Source organism: Haliotis cracherodii, unplaced genomic scaffold (assembly GCF_022045235.1).
Source record: "Haliotis cracherodii isolate W230 unplaced genomic scaffold, xgHalCrac1.p SCAF_2, whole genome shotgun sequence".
Classification (NCBI taxonomy): domain Eukaryota; kingdom Metazoa; phylum Mollusca; class Gastropoda; order Lepetellida; family Haliotidae; genus Haliotis; species Haliotis cracherodii.
In genome coordinates this window covers 14535986-14554417 of record NW_027266275.1, presented here as the reverse complement: position 1 = coordinate 14554417, position 18432 = coordinate 14535986, and the positions used below count along the sequence as shown (strand labels likewise).

Sequence of the window (18432 nt, the reverse complement as noted above, 5' to 3'; positions counted from 1 at the left end):
TAACCGTGGGAACTTTAGTATGAGCATCATTTTATGGCGCTTCTGCTTCCAACAAGATATAGCTCACACATGTCATTGACCTTACATCAGTGCATCAATGCACTTGTTGTATTTTGCTAGAAATACATATAATAATTCAGCTGTGTGACATTACCGTTATACACACATTATATAATCCGAAAAACGACGTTGTAATGTCCTTCACGTCAACGGTTAAAGGCGCGGGGGAATAATTTACGGGTGCTTCTAGAATACAACTTGGGGGGAAACAGCGATGAAGGCATGGGTTAATGTCAGGAATGTGTCTGCCGCTTCATTCAACTTTTACAGCAAATGCTCAGTACGACTCACACTAACAGCACATTTATCATGCAAACCGACATCTTCAACAAGAGAAACATAGGTAACGTAACAACGGCTATGACAACGCGGCATTTGATTGGCTGGTATGCGATGTTTAACCTTTCTTGTACTACTTTTCATAACTTTACAAGGGGCGGTCGGGTAGCCTAGTGGTTAAAGCGTTCGCTCGTCACGCCGAAGACCCGGGTTCGATTCCCGACATGGGTACAATGCGTGAAGCCCATTTCTGGTGTCCCCCGCCGTGATATTTCTGGAATATTGCTAAAAGCGGTGTAAAACCATACTCACTCACTCACTCATAACCTTACAAACGTATGTACGTAATCAGGAATGGCTGTGGGATTATTGTGCAAAACAAAACTGTATATATGTGGCATTTGCATTGGAACATACATGCATCAGCGGTTACATACACGTTCAATATAAACTGGCCTTTTCCAGGTCTAGATAGATGTTAATACAATTTCATTTAGAATCGCCTGGTTGAACGTGTGTGTGTGTGTGTGTGTGTGTGTGTGTGTGTGGCTGCTTGTACTAGTCCGGACTGATGCCGATTTATAGAGCTAGCCCACTGAGATACCATGCCGCAGTTTAACATGAATACCCCACTCAGACACAGTATGCTGACTCAGAGCCGACCAGTCCTTGTTTTAGCCCCTTAATACCGAGCGCCAGACAGGGTAACATCTTTTGACGTATTTTGGTATGACTCGGCCGGGGATCGAACACCGGACCTTCCGCTCTCCGGGCGGACGCTCTACCACTAGACCACGGAGGCGCTCTCCGGGCGGACGCTCTACCACTAGACCACGGAGGCGGTCCTGAACCACGGGAAACCAAATGGCCGAGAAAAGTGATTTCAATGGTGCATTTAAAATTTCCTGGACAAAAAATCAGTATAGACGAACACTGGCTTACAGTGTTTTAGATCGAATAAATGAGCAAATATGAGGAAATTAAACTCCGAAGAATTTCCCCTTGAAAAATGAACATATTTGTATACGTAAGCTATAATTAAGGTAACTCACAGATGCTAATGAGGTTGTCATGTCAACTGAATAATATGGTCTATCGTGTATGAACTACAGCCAAAATGTATATTTGAATCTCACACAGGCTGCACGCTGCAAATGTGGGCGTGTCACATGGTTCAGCTGGCTGATATGCAGTGTTAAAATTCGTCATCCATTTGAATGTTTGTAAACTCCTTGTCGATTGTAAAGAGTGTGTGTAGCATGACTATCATTTCTTGTTACACTGCCCTCTTTATAATGAAATTAGAGCGTCATTATTAAGAAGATGTACTCGAGCCTGTGATATTTTCAATGATTTTTCTGATGTTGAAATAGTGTTTTTTATACTGTCCAACCCAGATGTACTGTTCTTACCTGCCAAGACCTGCCAAACAATGTTACAACAACGCAAATCTATTTTATACCATGGCGTTTAAATTGTGGTTGCCTGTTTTAGAATATGTGTTGGTTTATGTAATGTTTCATGCGCTTTTACTAAAAAGTTATATGCAAGTCGCAATTGTATTTTAATAGTCCCTCATAAGTAAGGATAAGATTTATGGATGAACAATGTCTTTATTACAATCAAGAGCGACGTTTCGGTTGAGGTTCTCACACCGTTGTCATTTATCTTAATATGTAAACAGAGGTGCGACTGTAATAAATAATATGTCCGTCTGTCATGACATTTGAGGGGCGGTCGGGCAGCCAAGTGGTGAAAGCGTTAGCTCGTCACGCCGAAGACCCGTGTTCGATTCCCGACATGGGTGCTATGTGTGAAGCCCATTTCTGGTGTCCCCAGCCGTGATATTTCTGGAATATTGCTAAAAGCGGCTAAAAGCGGCGGGGGACACCAGAAATGGGCTTCACACATTGTACCCATGTCGGGAATCGAACCCGGGTTTTCGGCGTGACGAGCAACGCTTTAACCACAAGGCTACCCGACCGCCCCTCGAGCGAATGAACCCTCTCACACACCAGACACAGCCACATGTAATCAACCAAGCGCGAAAAAACAGTTTGGGAAGAGACGGGGCAAAAAACAACACAACATATCAAAGTCGTACCGGCAGGTCGTCGTCCTGCGAATGAAAATATTCGAGGGGTCGTCGTCCTGCGAATACACCCGACACAGCCACCTGTAATCAACCAAGCGCGAAAAAGCAGCTTGGGAAAAAAAGAGACGGGGCAATGTTGGGGAGGGTAACCTTAAACAAGCAAACGATAAAATAGATTATTCGAACAACAACTAACGTTTGTTAAAATATAATGAGTTGGTTTATATTTTAGTTGCAAACATGTCACCAATGATTTAGTTACATGGTATTAATACGTTAACATGATTTCTATACTTTGGGCTGCGCTTTACGGCACCCCCTCCTCTGAGGCCGCGTCTTTATTGACAAAGACAGGTTCAAGGCCAGTTGAACAGGGTCGATATAGACTTGTACATGTAGTTTGCCTGGTTGAGCAAAGGTTGTTGTGGTCTGGGGTACTAGACGGGGAAGTTTTAACGGTCAAGCTACATTAGTTTGGCAGTTCACTCGTGACTTGATGGCGGTGCTCGGGCCCCCGGCGGCCATTGATTAGTGAAGCTGCGGACTGTATCGTGTATTTTATATCTGAGTATATGGACGTCCTGGTTATGCTAACATGTAAATGTATTCATAGATATTATCTTTTCTGATGAATCAGATGCATATGCTGCCATGTGAAACTATACAGTCATATACATACAGTCGTATGAAACAGTTTGCTCCTCCCTCCATGTTTTGCCCTGAACTAGTATAGTAAAAGCACGATAACGCTTGCGTCCGAGTGCTTTGACGTTTTAATAGTTCAGGGCAAAACTATACTTTGACACTCTACACATGTGAGAAGAGCTAACTTTACTACTTTTCTAAGATGCCGAATTTAAGACTGACCTTGCGTTTTATTGGTGCTGGGTTTAAAATAGAATCTGCGACGTAAATTGAAAATCCTCAAACAGGGCTATCTGACGGGCTCTTCTACCTTATTGCATGCACCCATACCTTTAAAGATATTTACATCAAGTAATACAACACCACTGAAAAAGGTTTATTAAAAACACTAGTAGATCATATTTCGTTATCCGAAAGTTTTTTAAATTAATTTGCTTCAATTGAATCATGTGACTCGAAACATCCACAGGTGCATCGCGGGACGGGCTGGCATGTAAACATAGCCGAAGTGCAGTCACGTTTGTTTTAGTGAGTTGAGGTGTTTTCTGTCGTACAAGTTGCAACCAGAGACGTATATACGTCTTTGTTGCATCTTTGTGTCCGCCACTAATGTGAACAGACTGCAGCAACCGCAATCCATAAGACAGTGTGCTTATCAAGTTGGCGTTACATGATACCGTAACCGACGTAATCGACGGCGTAGGACGTGATATGGCGTCGCCGTGGGACGAACATCACAGGGGAAGAGTAACATCGGTCGTTTTGTTCGGCTGCTGTACATTGGTAAAAAATGAGTGACTGAGTGAGTTGGGTTTAACGCCGCTTTTAACAGTATTCAAGTAATATCACAGCGTGTCAGCTAAGTGATGCAGGTCTCAGACGAGTACCACTTCGGTGAAACCCACAAGCACGGGTATGGTGGTCACAAAGTAATATGCAATGTATTGCAAATATCATTCCACGTTTGTTGTGGGTACATGTTGCAAAGTTGATGAAGGTTAAAACAACCCATTCCCTACATTATTGGTACGTATTGCATTCATTATTGCAGTGAATTCCTCTCAATATCAATTTGAATGAACAAATATGAAATCATGTGTTTGTGTACAACACATATATCATGGTGTGTTGGTGTGATCAGATATATTACGTTGATATATATATATTAATTGTTTAAAGTTTCCAATATACAGCTGAAACATTTGCAGGTAATACATGTTAATACAAACCATATAGTGTGTATAATCTATATACATTAACCTCTAGACATCGAAGGTTATAGGAGAAGGTTATGTCCACAGTATGTGTTTGTTTTTTTGCAAATACCGGGCAAAAGAAAGTATACACTTGAAAATTGGATTTGACCACAAATTACAAACGTTGCCAAGCGTTACTAGGCTGAAAACAGTCGCCGACCTTCGCAAACTTCAGGTCCAAAACTATGGACAATATAAGGTCTTTGAAAGGTGATTCACGTAAGGAAGAGAATGTATGGATGTCAACTTCTTTATTATGAGGAACACAACGTTTCGGAGTATATGCTTACTCCTTCATCAAGTGAAAGAGTAAGCATTCACGTGATGAAGGAGTAAGCATATACTCCGAAACGTTGTGTTCCTCATAATAAAGAAGTTGACATCCATATATTCTCTTCCTTATGGACAATATATAAAATAACACGCAAGTAACTCGAAATAACGGATTATTTGTACATGGCGCGGCACTTTTAATATCAATTCACTCGGGCCAGATCATCCGTGATTTCTTGTAGCTCGTTGGTTGCATATGTATTAACATCCGTGTATGAATGACATAGTGTCTTGCTAACTACGCAGTGAGTAGGATATGCTCACCGAATCTTAAAGTGCCATTCGTGGTGTACTAATAAAAATTGAAAAAACCATAAAGTGTATGTAAAATATACGTACATGATTGTATCGTCTTGCAAAGACATAACTACTCAAGCGTATATAGTTGTCTTACGTAATGCCGAACTTGAGATAATTACAATCGGGATGAGTTGTGGTTATATGAACAATCAAGCGAGTGTCTACAGTCTGGTCACAGTCGACAGGGGTCTCTTAGCTACAAATTCCCCGTTATTTCCCAGCTTGTGTGATGGGGCCGGCTCTGGTTGGAAGACTGGGTTGTCGTGTCCCCTTTTACTCAAGTTGACCTTTCTCTCATGGAGGTCATCGGCGATGTACGGTTGGTAGTCAGCGGGCACGTCTGATGGCTGTTTGGCTACCTCAACTGGCGTTGTCGCATAAGTGGCCAGAATTGTCCTCGGTTTGTCTGAGAAACTGTTGAAGATGTCGTATTCAATCGGTATAAAACCATTCTTGAAGAGTACGTGGAACAGGTATGAACCTCCTATTACTGTCACAAGGCTGATCAGCATGGACAAAGCTCTGAAGGGAAAACGTTGACCGGCTTCCTCATCGTACCACGGGTAGATAATTGTTGGTGGCAAACCAAGCCCCGGTTCCCCACCCAGCAGTCGGAAGATCAGACCTATGAGGAAGCCGAGCAAGGACCCGTATGCGTTGGTGTCGCGAAGGTACACTGCGCATGTTAGTTGAGGGAAGAGGATGACGAACACGGGGTCTGAACACAGGTAGAAGAGATAGTAGATTGATTTTACTGTTATTGCCATGGCGCATGCGCAACATGCCATGGCAAACTGGGTAAATCGCATAACCCAAATTGTCATACGATCGGAAGTCTGAAAGATGAAAAAAATGCAACGTTATGTAAATTATTTAGAATTGACTTTCACTTGGTGTGAGTTCATTGGAGTATGAACGTTCATAGAGTGAGGGCCAAACTGTACGAGCGTCGCAGCTTGCAGGTTCACACTCCAATGAACTCATACAAATGAACTCGATGAACTCATACAAAGTTATTATGATAATCAATCACTATTGTTTACCTCGAAGGAGGTAGCGGTAGATCTATACACAGTTGTATTACAGTGGTGCGTGTGACTTCAAGCTACACTGACAGCCATACAACAAACAGCAGTGTCGCGGAATAAAATAGTTCCACAAAAGAGGGGTGACATTAGCGTACATATGGTCCACGGGTTCGTTCCCCGCATGAGTACAATGTGTGAAACGCATTTCCGGTGTTCCCCGCCGTTATATTGCTGGAATAATGCTGAAAGCAGCGTAAAACAATATTCACTCCTCACAATCGAAATACCATATGACCTAAATCTAGCTAAACTGATAGATTTTAATTATTCACGAAGTCTATACAAGTTATGTCGAAATGAAACCATGATATATAGTACGAACTGATGGCAAGACATGATAACATAATTTAGCATCATGTTACTTCGATTACCCTGACTATACTAAGGTTAGGCTCAGGGTCATAAATTAGGGACACTCGGTAATACAAAATATAAAACGGCTAAACATTAAGACTTAGTGTATGGCCACGAGCTAAATAATCTCCTATTACCGTACCTTCTTCTTGGTGCATCTGGCGTAGACAACGCCGAAGACGTTCCTGGCGAACATGGAGCTGGCGGAGAGGAGGGAAGAGTCAGTGGACGACATGACGGCGGCGGAGACAGCGCCCAGGCCAATAAACGAAACTGCGTCAGGTGTCAGATAGCGAAGGACTAGGGGCAGAGTTAGTCCCAACTCATCCGACGGAATTGAACCATTTATTTGCTTGTCATAAGCAGTTTGATTCCAGTCTGAAAATATATACAAAACGGATCATATTTATTTCACGGACGAAATAATTTATAACATCAGGAACAATAGATAAGGCGAGATTATTTTTTTATGACAGGGTAGAATATACATTTAATTGCTTCTGAGCTGAGTTGAGGCGTTCCGTCGCTCCACAGGCTCCTGTGTGGGATAATTCCCGAAGTGGAATGAAACTAACTGACCAAAGCTAAACAAAATTAAATTGTAATAGAGATACAATGAAAATACTGTAAGTGGCTAGTGATACCGGTAGAATAGAACACGTTTACCCTTTTCGGAAATACCTTGCGTCATCACTAATGTTCAGTAATCCATTCATAATAATTTCCATTACTACTTTGCCTTTTAGGCCCGATGGTGAGTGAGTGAGTGAGTATGGTTTTACGCCGTTTTTAGCAATATTCCAGCAATATCACGGCGGGGGACACCAGAAATGGGCTTAACCACAGGAGTCCGTATCTAAAAAATAGACGCCCTCATGCATATTCATGACCATCTCCACACGCGAGCCCGAAGGGAGTCCGTATCTAAAAATAGACGCCCTCATGACCATCGAATGAATATGCATGAGGGCGTCTATTTTTAGATACGGACTCCTGTGGCTTAACACCTTGTACCCATGTCGGGATTCGAACCCGGGTCTTCGGCGTGACGAGCGAACGCCTTAACCACGAGGCTACCCGACCGCCCCTTAGGCCCTATGGAATTTGTATTGGCAAATATTCAAGCCTGGTCATTCTCTGGCGTTGACTTTTTGAAATAAAAATAAGGCCAAGGAATCTAACAAATTCATTGACATTCGGCCAAATTTAAGAATATTTTTTAAATAACATTATATATCATTTTATTGCTCTTACACCTACCTGTGTTGGCTGCGATGGCTCCGATCAACACTGCTGGTACAGCCATGAACATGCATCCGAACCCTCCCACGAAGGACAGAATACGGGCCACCTTCACCGTTCTCGCGGACAGCACACGTTGGAAATATACCTGATATATGAAATATACATCAATAAATAAATTGCAAGTAATGCCATGGCATTTGATTGGCTAACCAAGCAATTCCTTTTCCGTTTCCATAAACCGAAAAAGAAACTAGGCCATCCCAACTAACGGGCTACTGTTTCTTGATTATAATATAACGTTCAATTGTTTATTTTGTAATTATTGACTTAAATATTTTTTTGAGTGTATGGAGTTATATATGTAAAAAGACTTATGTGCACACTTTGCGTTACACAGTGCCCACCCAGGTTTTTTACGTTTACTCTTCCATAAACGCAAAACAATATTGAAGTAATTTTTTAAAATGAACACAACCTTATCTCTCAAAGGTTTGTTTTAATATAACATTGTAAAATAAATAAAATAAATACAAATTTGATAGAGAACAGCTGTTCGATTGAGCTGAGGTGAACTTGTGCTATGTCACGTGACTTCCATTTACCATGAAAAAGCGTCCGTCGTTTTGCTTCGAAGCGGGGTATAAGGGATTTATTCTGCCTCTCAGAAATCCGCGTGAAGCTTGCCTTGTTCGTGGCGGGGTATAAGGGATTTATTTTGTCCTGCTGAGACATTAATTTCCCAACGTGGGATACATAGTATTTTCCCAAGATCACTTGGACCAATCTGATCATTCTGACATGGAGGTATGAGAAAGGCGTTTTGCCCAATGCTTCTTGAGATTATGGAAAGGGTTTAGTTTTACGCAAAACGGTAAGACAACAGAGCGACTTCAAAACAAATTTCGGTATTGCAATATCGGTATTGCTGTTTAAACGAAGTTGGGCATGGTACAATAGATCCACTGAGCTTATATATTATAATCTCACGGATCATGTGTGCAAACACGTTTTGAACTATTTATCAAAACATTTGTGAAAACACATTCTTGTATGCTCTGATCTGATGATGGTCACTATTTATCTGGAGAAATGGTATAATAAGTATATTGAATGGTATGAGGGATGGTGAATCAGGTGAAATGGTGTTAAATGGATGTAATTGGAAATCAAGGATTTTACCAATTTTTTATTTCATTTGTTTTGCTCAAGCTTCATTACGTCGGCCTGTATAAGATCGAGTATGTGAGTTTGTGAATGGATGAATATTGGTGTTCGCCGCATTTAGTAATATTCAAATAATTTCACGGCCGGTGACACCAGCGAAAGGCTTCACACATTGCACCCATGTTGGGAAACGAACCTGGGTCTTCGGCGTGAAAAGCAAATGGTTTAACCATTAGGCTACCTAACGCCCAATTATGGACCAGACGAACCAGTGACTGATATGAGCATATAGTTGAACGCCATCAGTGTACAATGACACGCAACAAATCAAGCCAACGCTCTTCACAATCTGATACTTTCATTCGCTTCTTACGATAGACATATAACGTATTGTAGACCAACCCTAGCCGGTCGGGTAGCCTAGTGGTTAAAGCGTTCGCTCGTCTCGCCGAAGACCCAGTTTCGATTCCCGACATGGGTACAAAGTCTGAAGCCCATTTCTGGTGTCCCCCGCCGTGATATTGCTGGAATATTGCTAAAACGGCTTAAAACCATACTCACTCACTCACTGACCCTCGAACCCTAGCCCGGAATCTCCACTTGATGTTTCTACATAGATTATCACAAGCACAGCAATGTTCTTCGTTGGAAGAGGGCGGTCGGGTAGCCTAGTGGTTAAAGCGTTGGCTCGTCATGCCGAAGACCCGGGTTCGATTCCCGACATGGGTACAATGTGTGAAGCCCATTTCTGGTGTCCCCCGCCGTGATATTGCTTGAATATTGCTAAAAGCGGCGTAAAACCATACTCACTCACTCACTCGTTGGAAGAAGCGTTAGTTCGGTGATGGTCATACCTACCTGCCAAGGAATACCCCCGAAAATGAGCAGTAAAAAGGTGTCCATGTAGATCCCTATATCAGTCGTAGCGACCTCTCCGATCCACGACGACGACGACGACGATGAAGACGACGAGGAGTCGACGATGATGGATCTTGAAGCCGGGTTGGTCATAGCAAAGGGTACGCTCACCCACTGGACCACAAAGCAAACGTATTTACAAGCAGACAAATTTGCCGAGTGTGCTTCCCTTGGTAATATTATCGTTAATATCTATATATGGAATGTGAGCCTATGGTGAAATACAAAATACATACTTTTTATTCCTAATGTGGGATATCTACGTTATGGAAACAAACAAGGGTGATAATAACTTTATCATTCAATGTCAATCTTAAAATCATAGATGGTTTTAGATAAGACTTGTTAATAAGCTACCATCAACCTCTAGGCTAGTTTATCGTGATACAGTTATTTGCAGTGTAGTTATTTGCGTATCCACTTCTAGGTTTGTTTATTGTTATAATAAACGTATCAACTCTTGGTAAATGTGAATATATTCGACATGTGCCTCACCAAATTACAATCTTAAGCGTTCATTCCATGTATCAGCTAGAGAATATATTTTCTGTCATTTTCATGATAAGGAAATATTATGACTGAAATATGTTTTTCCAATCTTTTATTCCGAATATGTGCAGAATGGCCGCTATTGAAAAACTACATCACATTTTACTTGATATATCTTCTTTTACTTCTTTTACTTACGAGCCCCACAAAAATGCAGATGAGTTGAACTACATCGGTGTAAGCCACGGAATACAATCCCCCGACCAGCGTGTACATCAGAGATATGCCAGCCGAGATGATGATGGAGATGGTCGTGTCAATGTCAAGGATAACGGCAAGTGTTGCCCCTTAAAAGGCAAGGTCGTATCGGCTAGAGAGGACATTCTTAAGTGACATGAATACAAATATATGCTGACTGAGATTTTTTTGTATTTGTTTCCAAGGCGCAGTGGACGGTAACTACCAGACTCACATCTAGTCTCTGAAATGAACATGTCTTACAGAAAAAAAACAGTTGTGAAATTATCTTAATAAAAATATAATACAAAGGGGCACAGAGACTCTCTGCATTTTCAGATACTGCAGTAATCTGTACTTGCCAAACATTTAAGTGAGTGATTTTACGCCGCTTTTAGCAATATTCCAGCAATATAAAGACGTCGTGTCCATAGGAATATTGGATGTAACATATGTTTATCAGTGTCGTGTCATTGTCCGGATAACGTGGAAGTAAATATTATCAAACGCTTAAGCAATGAACAGGAAGAATTCGGAATTCACTTGGTAAGAGGTGAGTTGAAATGGGGTTGAACGTCGCGTTCAAGATTATTGCACTTTTAAAGCGACTTTCGTGCGTATGGCTGCTTGTATTTGTCCGGTCCGATTTGTTTAGTGTGATACCATGCCGCAGTTTAACACGAATTCCTCACTCAGACACAGTATACTGATTCCGAGATGGCCAGTCCTTATTTTAGCCCCTTAATGCCGAGCGCCAGGCAGGGTAACAAGTATCATCTTTTAGCGTCTTTTGAAATGACGCGGATGGGGATCGAACCCCGGACCTTCCAATCTCCGGGCAGACGCTCTACCACGGAGTCGGTCTCATTTGGTAAGATAGGGAATATTATTTGGTTGGAGTTGATCTATGTTAAAGTACGCCATGTTACGAACCTAAGGCAGACAATATAGCAGCTGACCAGAACATCTCTCCCAACAAGGCGGGTATGTACAACAGAGCCCCCATCAAGTCGCCGTACTTCCGGTTGAAGGGATCCAGCATAGTGTTGTACCTGCTTCGTCTCATTTTGTCGGCAAAGAAAACCCCTCCTGTCAGATAAACAAGTGCGTGAGTGTGTTCAACAGCATTTCGCATATTTCACGGCGAGTCGGCTAGCTTAATGTGGGCGAAAATCGTAAGTATTTACCACTTTGAAGAAAGCCATGAATATGGATGTGAAGCTGATAAACAAAGGATCATTATGATGTCAAATCAGTAGAACCCACCACGATCGGATCCTAACATAGCGAGGGGGTGGAACTCTAGACAGCCAATAGAGCCCCCTTAGTTTGAATCCAAGAAATTAGAATATTCTTTTTATCAAAATGATATATTTCATTTGCTTAGCAGTCTCATATTAACATCATACACAATTACGTGGATTTTGATATCTGTATAGATGCATGACCAGACTTACCAAATGCCAGGGAGAGCCCATACCCCACCGGTGCCTGGCACCACACGAGGCCGCTCAGCACGATGATCTCCGAGGAGCCGTTGATGAATCCTCCCCCGACCCATGTAGCTGGAGCCAGATCGATTGCAATGCAGACATGATAAACATCACGAACAACACAAACATATAAAATCTTGTATAATCACATTACCTTGTACCTTCCATGTATTCTCCAATAACAAAGGTCACGTCACTTGTCTGATAACAGTGTAAGTGTCGACACTGAAACATCGCTCCTAATTGTAATAAAGAAGTTGTTCATCCATCTTATCCTTACTCAGTACTCCAACTTCTAAATTCGTCTTAAAGACTTTAAAGGTCATATCCATCAATACCGTCTTAATTGTATGACGACAGTCATGTCACAACAGGTTTCTAAATATGATAATTTGTATCAAACACTGGCTTCATTTGTCAAGGTAGACATCTTGTCATCCGTCAACTTCTAAGTAATGCCTATCAAACAACTGGCGTCATTTGTGTCTATATACATATGTGTGTCATGTTCTCCCATCCAATCATTCATCATATGTTTCTAGGTTTGTCAGCTCCATACCCGTGCTCGTGGGTTTCACCGAAGTGGTAAACGTCTGACACCTGCATCACTTCGGGCTTTCCTCCCACATTAATCTGACACGCCGTGATATAACTGGAATAATGTTAAAAGCGGCGTTAAACCTAACTCACACACACACACACACAATCATTCACCTGAAGAAAGGGCAAGAAGTAACCCTGAGAAGTTGTTTTCCCTAATGATATTCCTGGTCATGAACATAAAGATCATTGGTAAGACACAGACAACATATACATGACAAGCACCACAATCATCACTCACATAGCAAAAGACGTCATAGACACAGAGACACCACACTGGTCAATGATCACATATGTACAAAGAGAATAATGACATAAGTATGGAATACTGTAAGGGACATTCTCGCGATCTCGCATTCTCGCGATCTCGACCTTGGGAAACGAGCTAAATATGCCAAAAAACACCAGAATGCGAGATTCTAGTGTTTTTGGCATATTTAGCTCGTTTCCAAAGGTCGAGATCGCGAGAATGTCCCTGACAGTATTCCATACATAAGGCAGTTCACCAGCATTTGTGTCAACACACATTCCGACATTATTTGTCAGTGATGGAAGACAAAATGCTCCCCATCACCCAGTCTGAATTTCTTTTGAACATATTCTACCCATAACAGTTATTAATTATTTTCCAGAATAGTTGATTCTGATGGTGCTGTTACTAAGACTTGGAGGGCGCCCTTGTCCCAACAGTTTGTATGATCCGTCATTAAGATGCCACTGACCTGTGATAGTGAAGCAGCCAACAAGTAGCCCGATGTCCCTCCCGGCCAGCATGACCTCTTCAGAGTTGGACTGACCCTTCTTCAGGCCAGTCTTGCGGGCTGCCCACAAACCCACACCCAGAATGAGAAGGTAGAAGACTATGATTGCAATCAGCCCGGGAATGTGGATCGCCATGTTGAATGTGCATGAAACCTGTAACACACACGTATGACGGATACAAATGAAACAAGCACAGCATTCAACATTGAAGGTGATGACTCATTTGAAGCATTTGTTTTGTCACGATCCTCACGTGATACCCCAAGGCTTATCAGGTCGACTGGTCAGTGAAACAAATTGTCCAGTTGTCCACCATTATGTAGGTCGTGTCTTCAAATGTGATTTGTCATTTGAGAGTGAGTGAGTGAGTGAGTTTGGTTTTGACGTCGCTTTTAACAGTATTCCAGGCATATCACGGCGTGTCAGCTTAATGTGGGAGGAAAGCCCGAAGTGATGCAGGTCTCAGACGTTTACCACTTTGGTGAAACCCACGAGCACGGGTATGGTGCTGACAAACCTAGACACATAATCGTGGCGAACCGGGATTCGAACCCACAATCATAGGTTTCTGCCGTGCCCAAGGGACGCAACCCTGCACAGGGAATCGCAAGGGACGCAACCCTGCACAGGGAATCGCGGCGCCCTAGACGACTGGGTCACCCGTGCCCCCCATAAAAACAAGAGTAAGATCAAGTCCGTGTTAGTGTAGATACTGAATTACTGTAGTAGGCTAGCACTATCAAATCGGCATTATTCCGGACAAGTACACGTAGCCACACACACGTACGTGCATGCACGTTGCTATATGAGTGCAATAATGTTGAACGCGACGTTAAACCCCATTTCACCTGACCTCACCTGTACCGAACACTATAAATAGTCACTCTAGCCACATGATGCACAACACATTGATGTCCTGTGTAAAGAAATAGGATAAATGACACGTATATAACCGACTGTCCCTGTGGAAAGAACCTGAAAACTATATACTTAATATAAGACGGACTGGGCCTGTAAATACTAGTAGGTCAACGTTAATGCTCCTCATAAGGGATGAAACGTTTAATATTGACTGTATGCAGTGTGTGTGGTGTGTGGATGCGTATGGGTTAAGATGTGGTGGGGTGGGTATGTGAGGTAGAAGAAGGGGAGGGGGAGGGGGGTTACCGGACACTTCTCAATCGTTCAGGTATCTCCTGTACTGCCCTCAACCTCATCCCTATAGCCAGACTATTACCGCATTCATACAAAGGTTTGTACATATTAACCTGCACGTCTCGATGCTTTATGGGGAGGCAATACACCATATGCATACGTATGAATGTTAGACATGTTTAATTCAAAAAAGTTTTAGGATAGTGTTTAAGTCCTAAGCGCAACATTTAAAAGTGTTTTATGTCGAAACATGTTAGTAATCTAAACGTGTTCACCGAATAACTGTACCAGGCAAAATTATCATTATGTCTCCAGATGTCTTATTTTGGCAACGTTTGATTCAGAAATAGTGATGTTTAATGTGTTAATGTCTCTTACTGAAAACCTGCAAAGGAGAACCTGTAAAATAAACGTTGAATAACCACCAGCACAATATGTGTGGTGAGTGAAGGAGTTTGGTTTAACGCCGCTTTGAACAGTATCCAGTTACAACACAGCGTATCAACGTGATGCAGGAGGAGTGAGCGAGTAAGTGAGTATGGTTTTACGTCGCTTTTAGCCATATTTCAGTAATATCACGGCGAGTGACACCAGAAATAAGCTTCACACATTGTACCCATGTCGGGAGTCGAACCCGGGTTTTCGGCGTGACGAGCAAACGCTTTAACCACTAGGCTACCCGACTGCCCTGATGTGGGAGGAAAGATCGAAGTGATGCCGGTCTCAGACGTTTACCAAATTGTTAACAATGTAAGTAGAACAATGGATAAACGTATTCTGTACGAAGTTAATTTGGGTATATTAAAAACCATATGTTTTATATTTATAATGTAGTACATGTCATACCTCAGATATGATATTTAGTCATTCTCCTCTTTAAAAATGTCTTTATTTGAAAATATGAAAAGTAATATATGAAAAGTATATATATGACTCAAGATGTTCAGAGCTTATAACATACATTGTACTTGTTTATTTACATAATGTACTATTTCGTGCACCACACCGGGGTTCCCACTCGTTTGGTCGTTGCTCATAGTATCAACCACTGGTTTGTTCTGGCCAGACTAGTTTATTTATTTACATTATGACGTGATACAACTGGAATGTATTGTCAACTGCGGCAAACAACGCACAAACACAAAACAAACGTGTTCTAACAGAAATAAAGTTTAACATCATACTAATATATTGACTGAACGCTTGATCGGATTTCTAAACCTTAATGCATTGTTTGGTTTTGTGGGAAATATGAGAAGAAATAACTTAGCATGAATTGTTTCAGTGCCGAGCATCAGTTAGTGTCTGTGATATCTTATCCTCACTGTAACCTCAATTCATAATGTCAATGAAACAAATATATTAACTGCCCTTCAAAGACTGAATTTGGACTAAATCTGTTTCTTTTTTATAAAATGATTATATTTCTAAAGAACCGATCATTGGATATAGTAGATAAGGGGCAAGGAATTTTTAACCAAATAATAATTTGCAGTCAGGTTTGTCTCCCAGCATGTCAGCATTGATTGAAGTAAAAGCCTGTCTTTGACATACATCCTTGTATACGTCCACATAAAGGAACGGGATTGTAACAATTCTATTCACTGGCTCACTGCGAAACAGATACTATATATTCACGTAAGCTATGCCTGTGATCCATACAGGTCATGACGCACGCGTTTTCGTAACTAGCGGCGGCTGAACCACATGAATATGAGTTATTGTAGACATTTTATACTAGTCCATTGACAAGGGCGTGGCTTTCCAAAAATCTGGCAAATAAAACGCAGAGAAAGGAGGACATCTACTCAATTTCGTTACCGAACTCAGCGTGAAGTATATCTGCGTAAACAGACGCGGAGCAGTGCAAAAAATACCATCGCCGTAGGCAATATCAACCGCATATAGGTGTTGAATACTGAATGTCCGATGTACTTGTACGGGTAAAAACATGGAAACGACTTGAATACATTGATTTCTCATGGCGCAAAACACTAGACGTTCACATGGTATATCTTTGCAAGAGCGTAGATGCATTTTCGGATTATTGAGACAAATGTCAACTTAACAAAACTAAATTGGACTGTGATGGCCAGACTTGAGTAAAACTGTCCACAGCCAGATGCAGCTCTTGCCTGGACCCTCTCACAGGATTAACTGAAATCCCACCTGATATTAACGTGTTCTTTCTAACTACACCGTGATTGTTATTCGTCCACTCTGTGACCTAACCTGGCTCAATGTACCTACCTCTCTATAGGGGTTATCAGGCAAGTGTGTTGGGATAATATCTATCCTGTATTATGAATAAACACTATGTCAACACGCTAAGGATCGTTATATGCAATGCTTATTACCCAAACAGGATACGTACCATCCCAAAACACACATTAGAAAAAAACATTGTATCAGCCGTGCGAGCTAAATACATAGACTATGGGCTAAGTGTGTATTCCTAATACAGGATACTTACATCCACAAACACACAAGCGTAATGATGTCGTTATCATATGATGTTATTCTTAAGTTCAACAATTGCATTAGATGTCATTCAAATGATGAATTGGCAAGGTGTGTCAACGAAACGTTGTGCATGTACAAAGAATATACAAGTTGAAAGCCATGTTGAAATCACATATATATATAGACCTGAGGGCCATCAACACGTACATGCCGACCTGGGGCCTATTGATACAGGTCATATCCACATACAACGCATATAACATACATTTACACGGAGGAGTCTCCATAAGGTGGCCCGGTGGACATTAGCGTAAGACATGCCGCTTCAAAATGTAAAAGACACGAAACGAAACATCGTATACATAAAACATATAGTGTTAGTAGGTATGTAAGAAATACTGAAGAAGTTTACTGCTTAGTTTTCGGAGTAAGACAACTTACCTGTTTCCGTGAATTGTGTTTAAAGGAGCGTATAAAGCTTCAATGTGCAGTGTCGTTGTCTCTCGAAAGACTGGTCCCAGGTAAGAGGTGCTCAAGGAGTGGTTGTGCCGTACGGCTGTTGTATTTTGGCGTCGACATGTTTGTCCCAATGACATACAAAGACAGGCTCACGGGCTACAATGTTTTGCTGCATGTGAATGCCCTTACAACGTGAATTGACAGGGTATGGAGGCACAGAAGTGTGAGCTGGTCTGGTATTGAGGTCACTTTGAGTTTTGAAAGCAGCATCCGCATGTCCAGTGAACCGTGTCGAGACTTCACTAGCAACCCAGTGGTGACAACGGATGACTGGGCGAGATGACGACTTAGTGTGAAGGTGGTCATTGAAATGATTGCGCAGGAATATATAATGACAATTGCAAAGATTCTAAAGACGTATATCACTCCCTGTCGCTCCGTTCGCTGTACCCTTTGTGTACAATATCTTAATAAGGGGGTCGTTAGTCAGTAAGGTTGTGGGTTTCAATGGATGGGCAGTGAAACATATTGCGGGGATGCAGCACAACTAGCACACAGGCACGCACGCACGCACGCACGCACGCACGCACGCACGCACGCACGCAACTTGTATGCGGGGATGCATTCTCAACTCGTACCATACTCTCCTACTGGTTGATATTGAGGTACGACAGTTGAAATATTATAAACTCCCTCTATGTACGCCGGGGATGCATTGTCAGCACGTACACTGGTGTACAATGCTATCCTACCGGTTGTAACTGAAGTACGATACTCTCCTTGCAGTGTTTTATCGTACGATAAACAACGCCCACGAGTCGTTTGTTTCTTACATTAGTTCCCTCTGTGTGCGTGGGGATGCATTGTCAGCTCGTATCATACTATTCTACTGGTTGTAACTAAGGTACGACATTACTGGCGTTATAAACTCCCCCTATGTAAGTGGGGATGCATTGTCAGCTCGTATCATACTATTCTACTGGTTGTAACTAAGGTACGACGTTACTGGTGTTAAAAAATTCCCCCTATGTAAGTGG

The 18432-nt window shown here is 41.9% G+C and overlaps 1 protein-coding gene across 1 annotated transcript; it reads right to left on the bottom strand.

The window, feature by feature from the left end:
• Positions 1 to 4704: 4704 nt before the first annotated feature.
• Positions 4705 to 17715, bottom strand: LOC139468735 (high affinity choline transporter 1-like). Its single transcript, XM_071250861.1, has 9 exons — positions 17378 to 17715; positions 13279 to 13471; positions 11921 to 12028; positions 11397 to 11552; positions 10425 to 10573; positions 9678 to 9851; positions 7671 to 7800; positions 6553 to 6788; positions 4705 to 5804 (listed from the first exon to the last, which is right to left on the bottom strand). Exons 2-9 carry the CDS (start codon positions 13451 to 13453, stop codon positions 5130 to 5132), a joined length of 1803 nt encoding a protein of 600 aa, XP_071106962.1. The 5' UTR covers positions 13454 to 13471; positions 17378 to 17715; the 3' UTR covers positions 4705 to 5129.
• Positions 17716 to 18432: the final 717 nt, after the last annotated feature.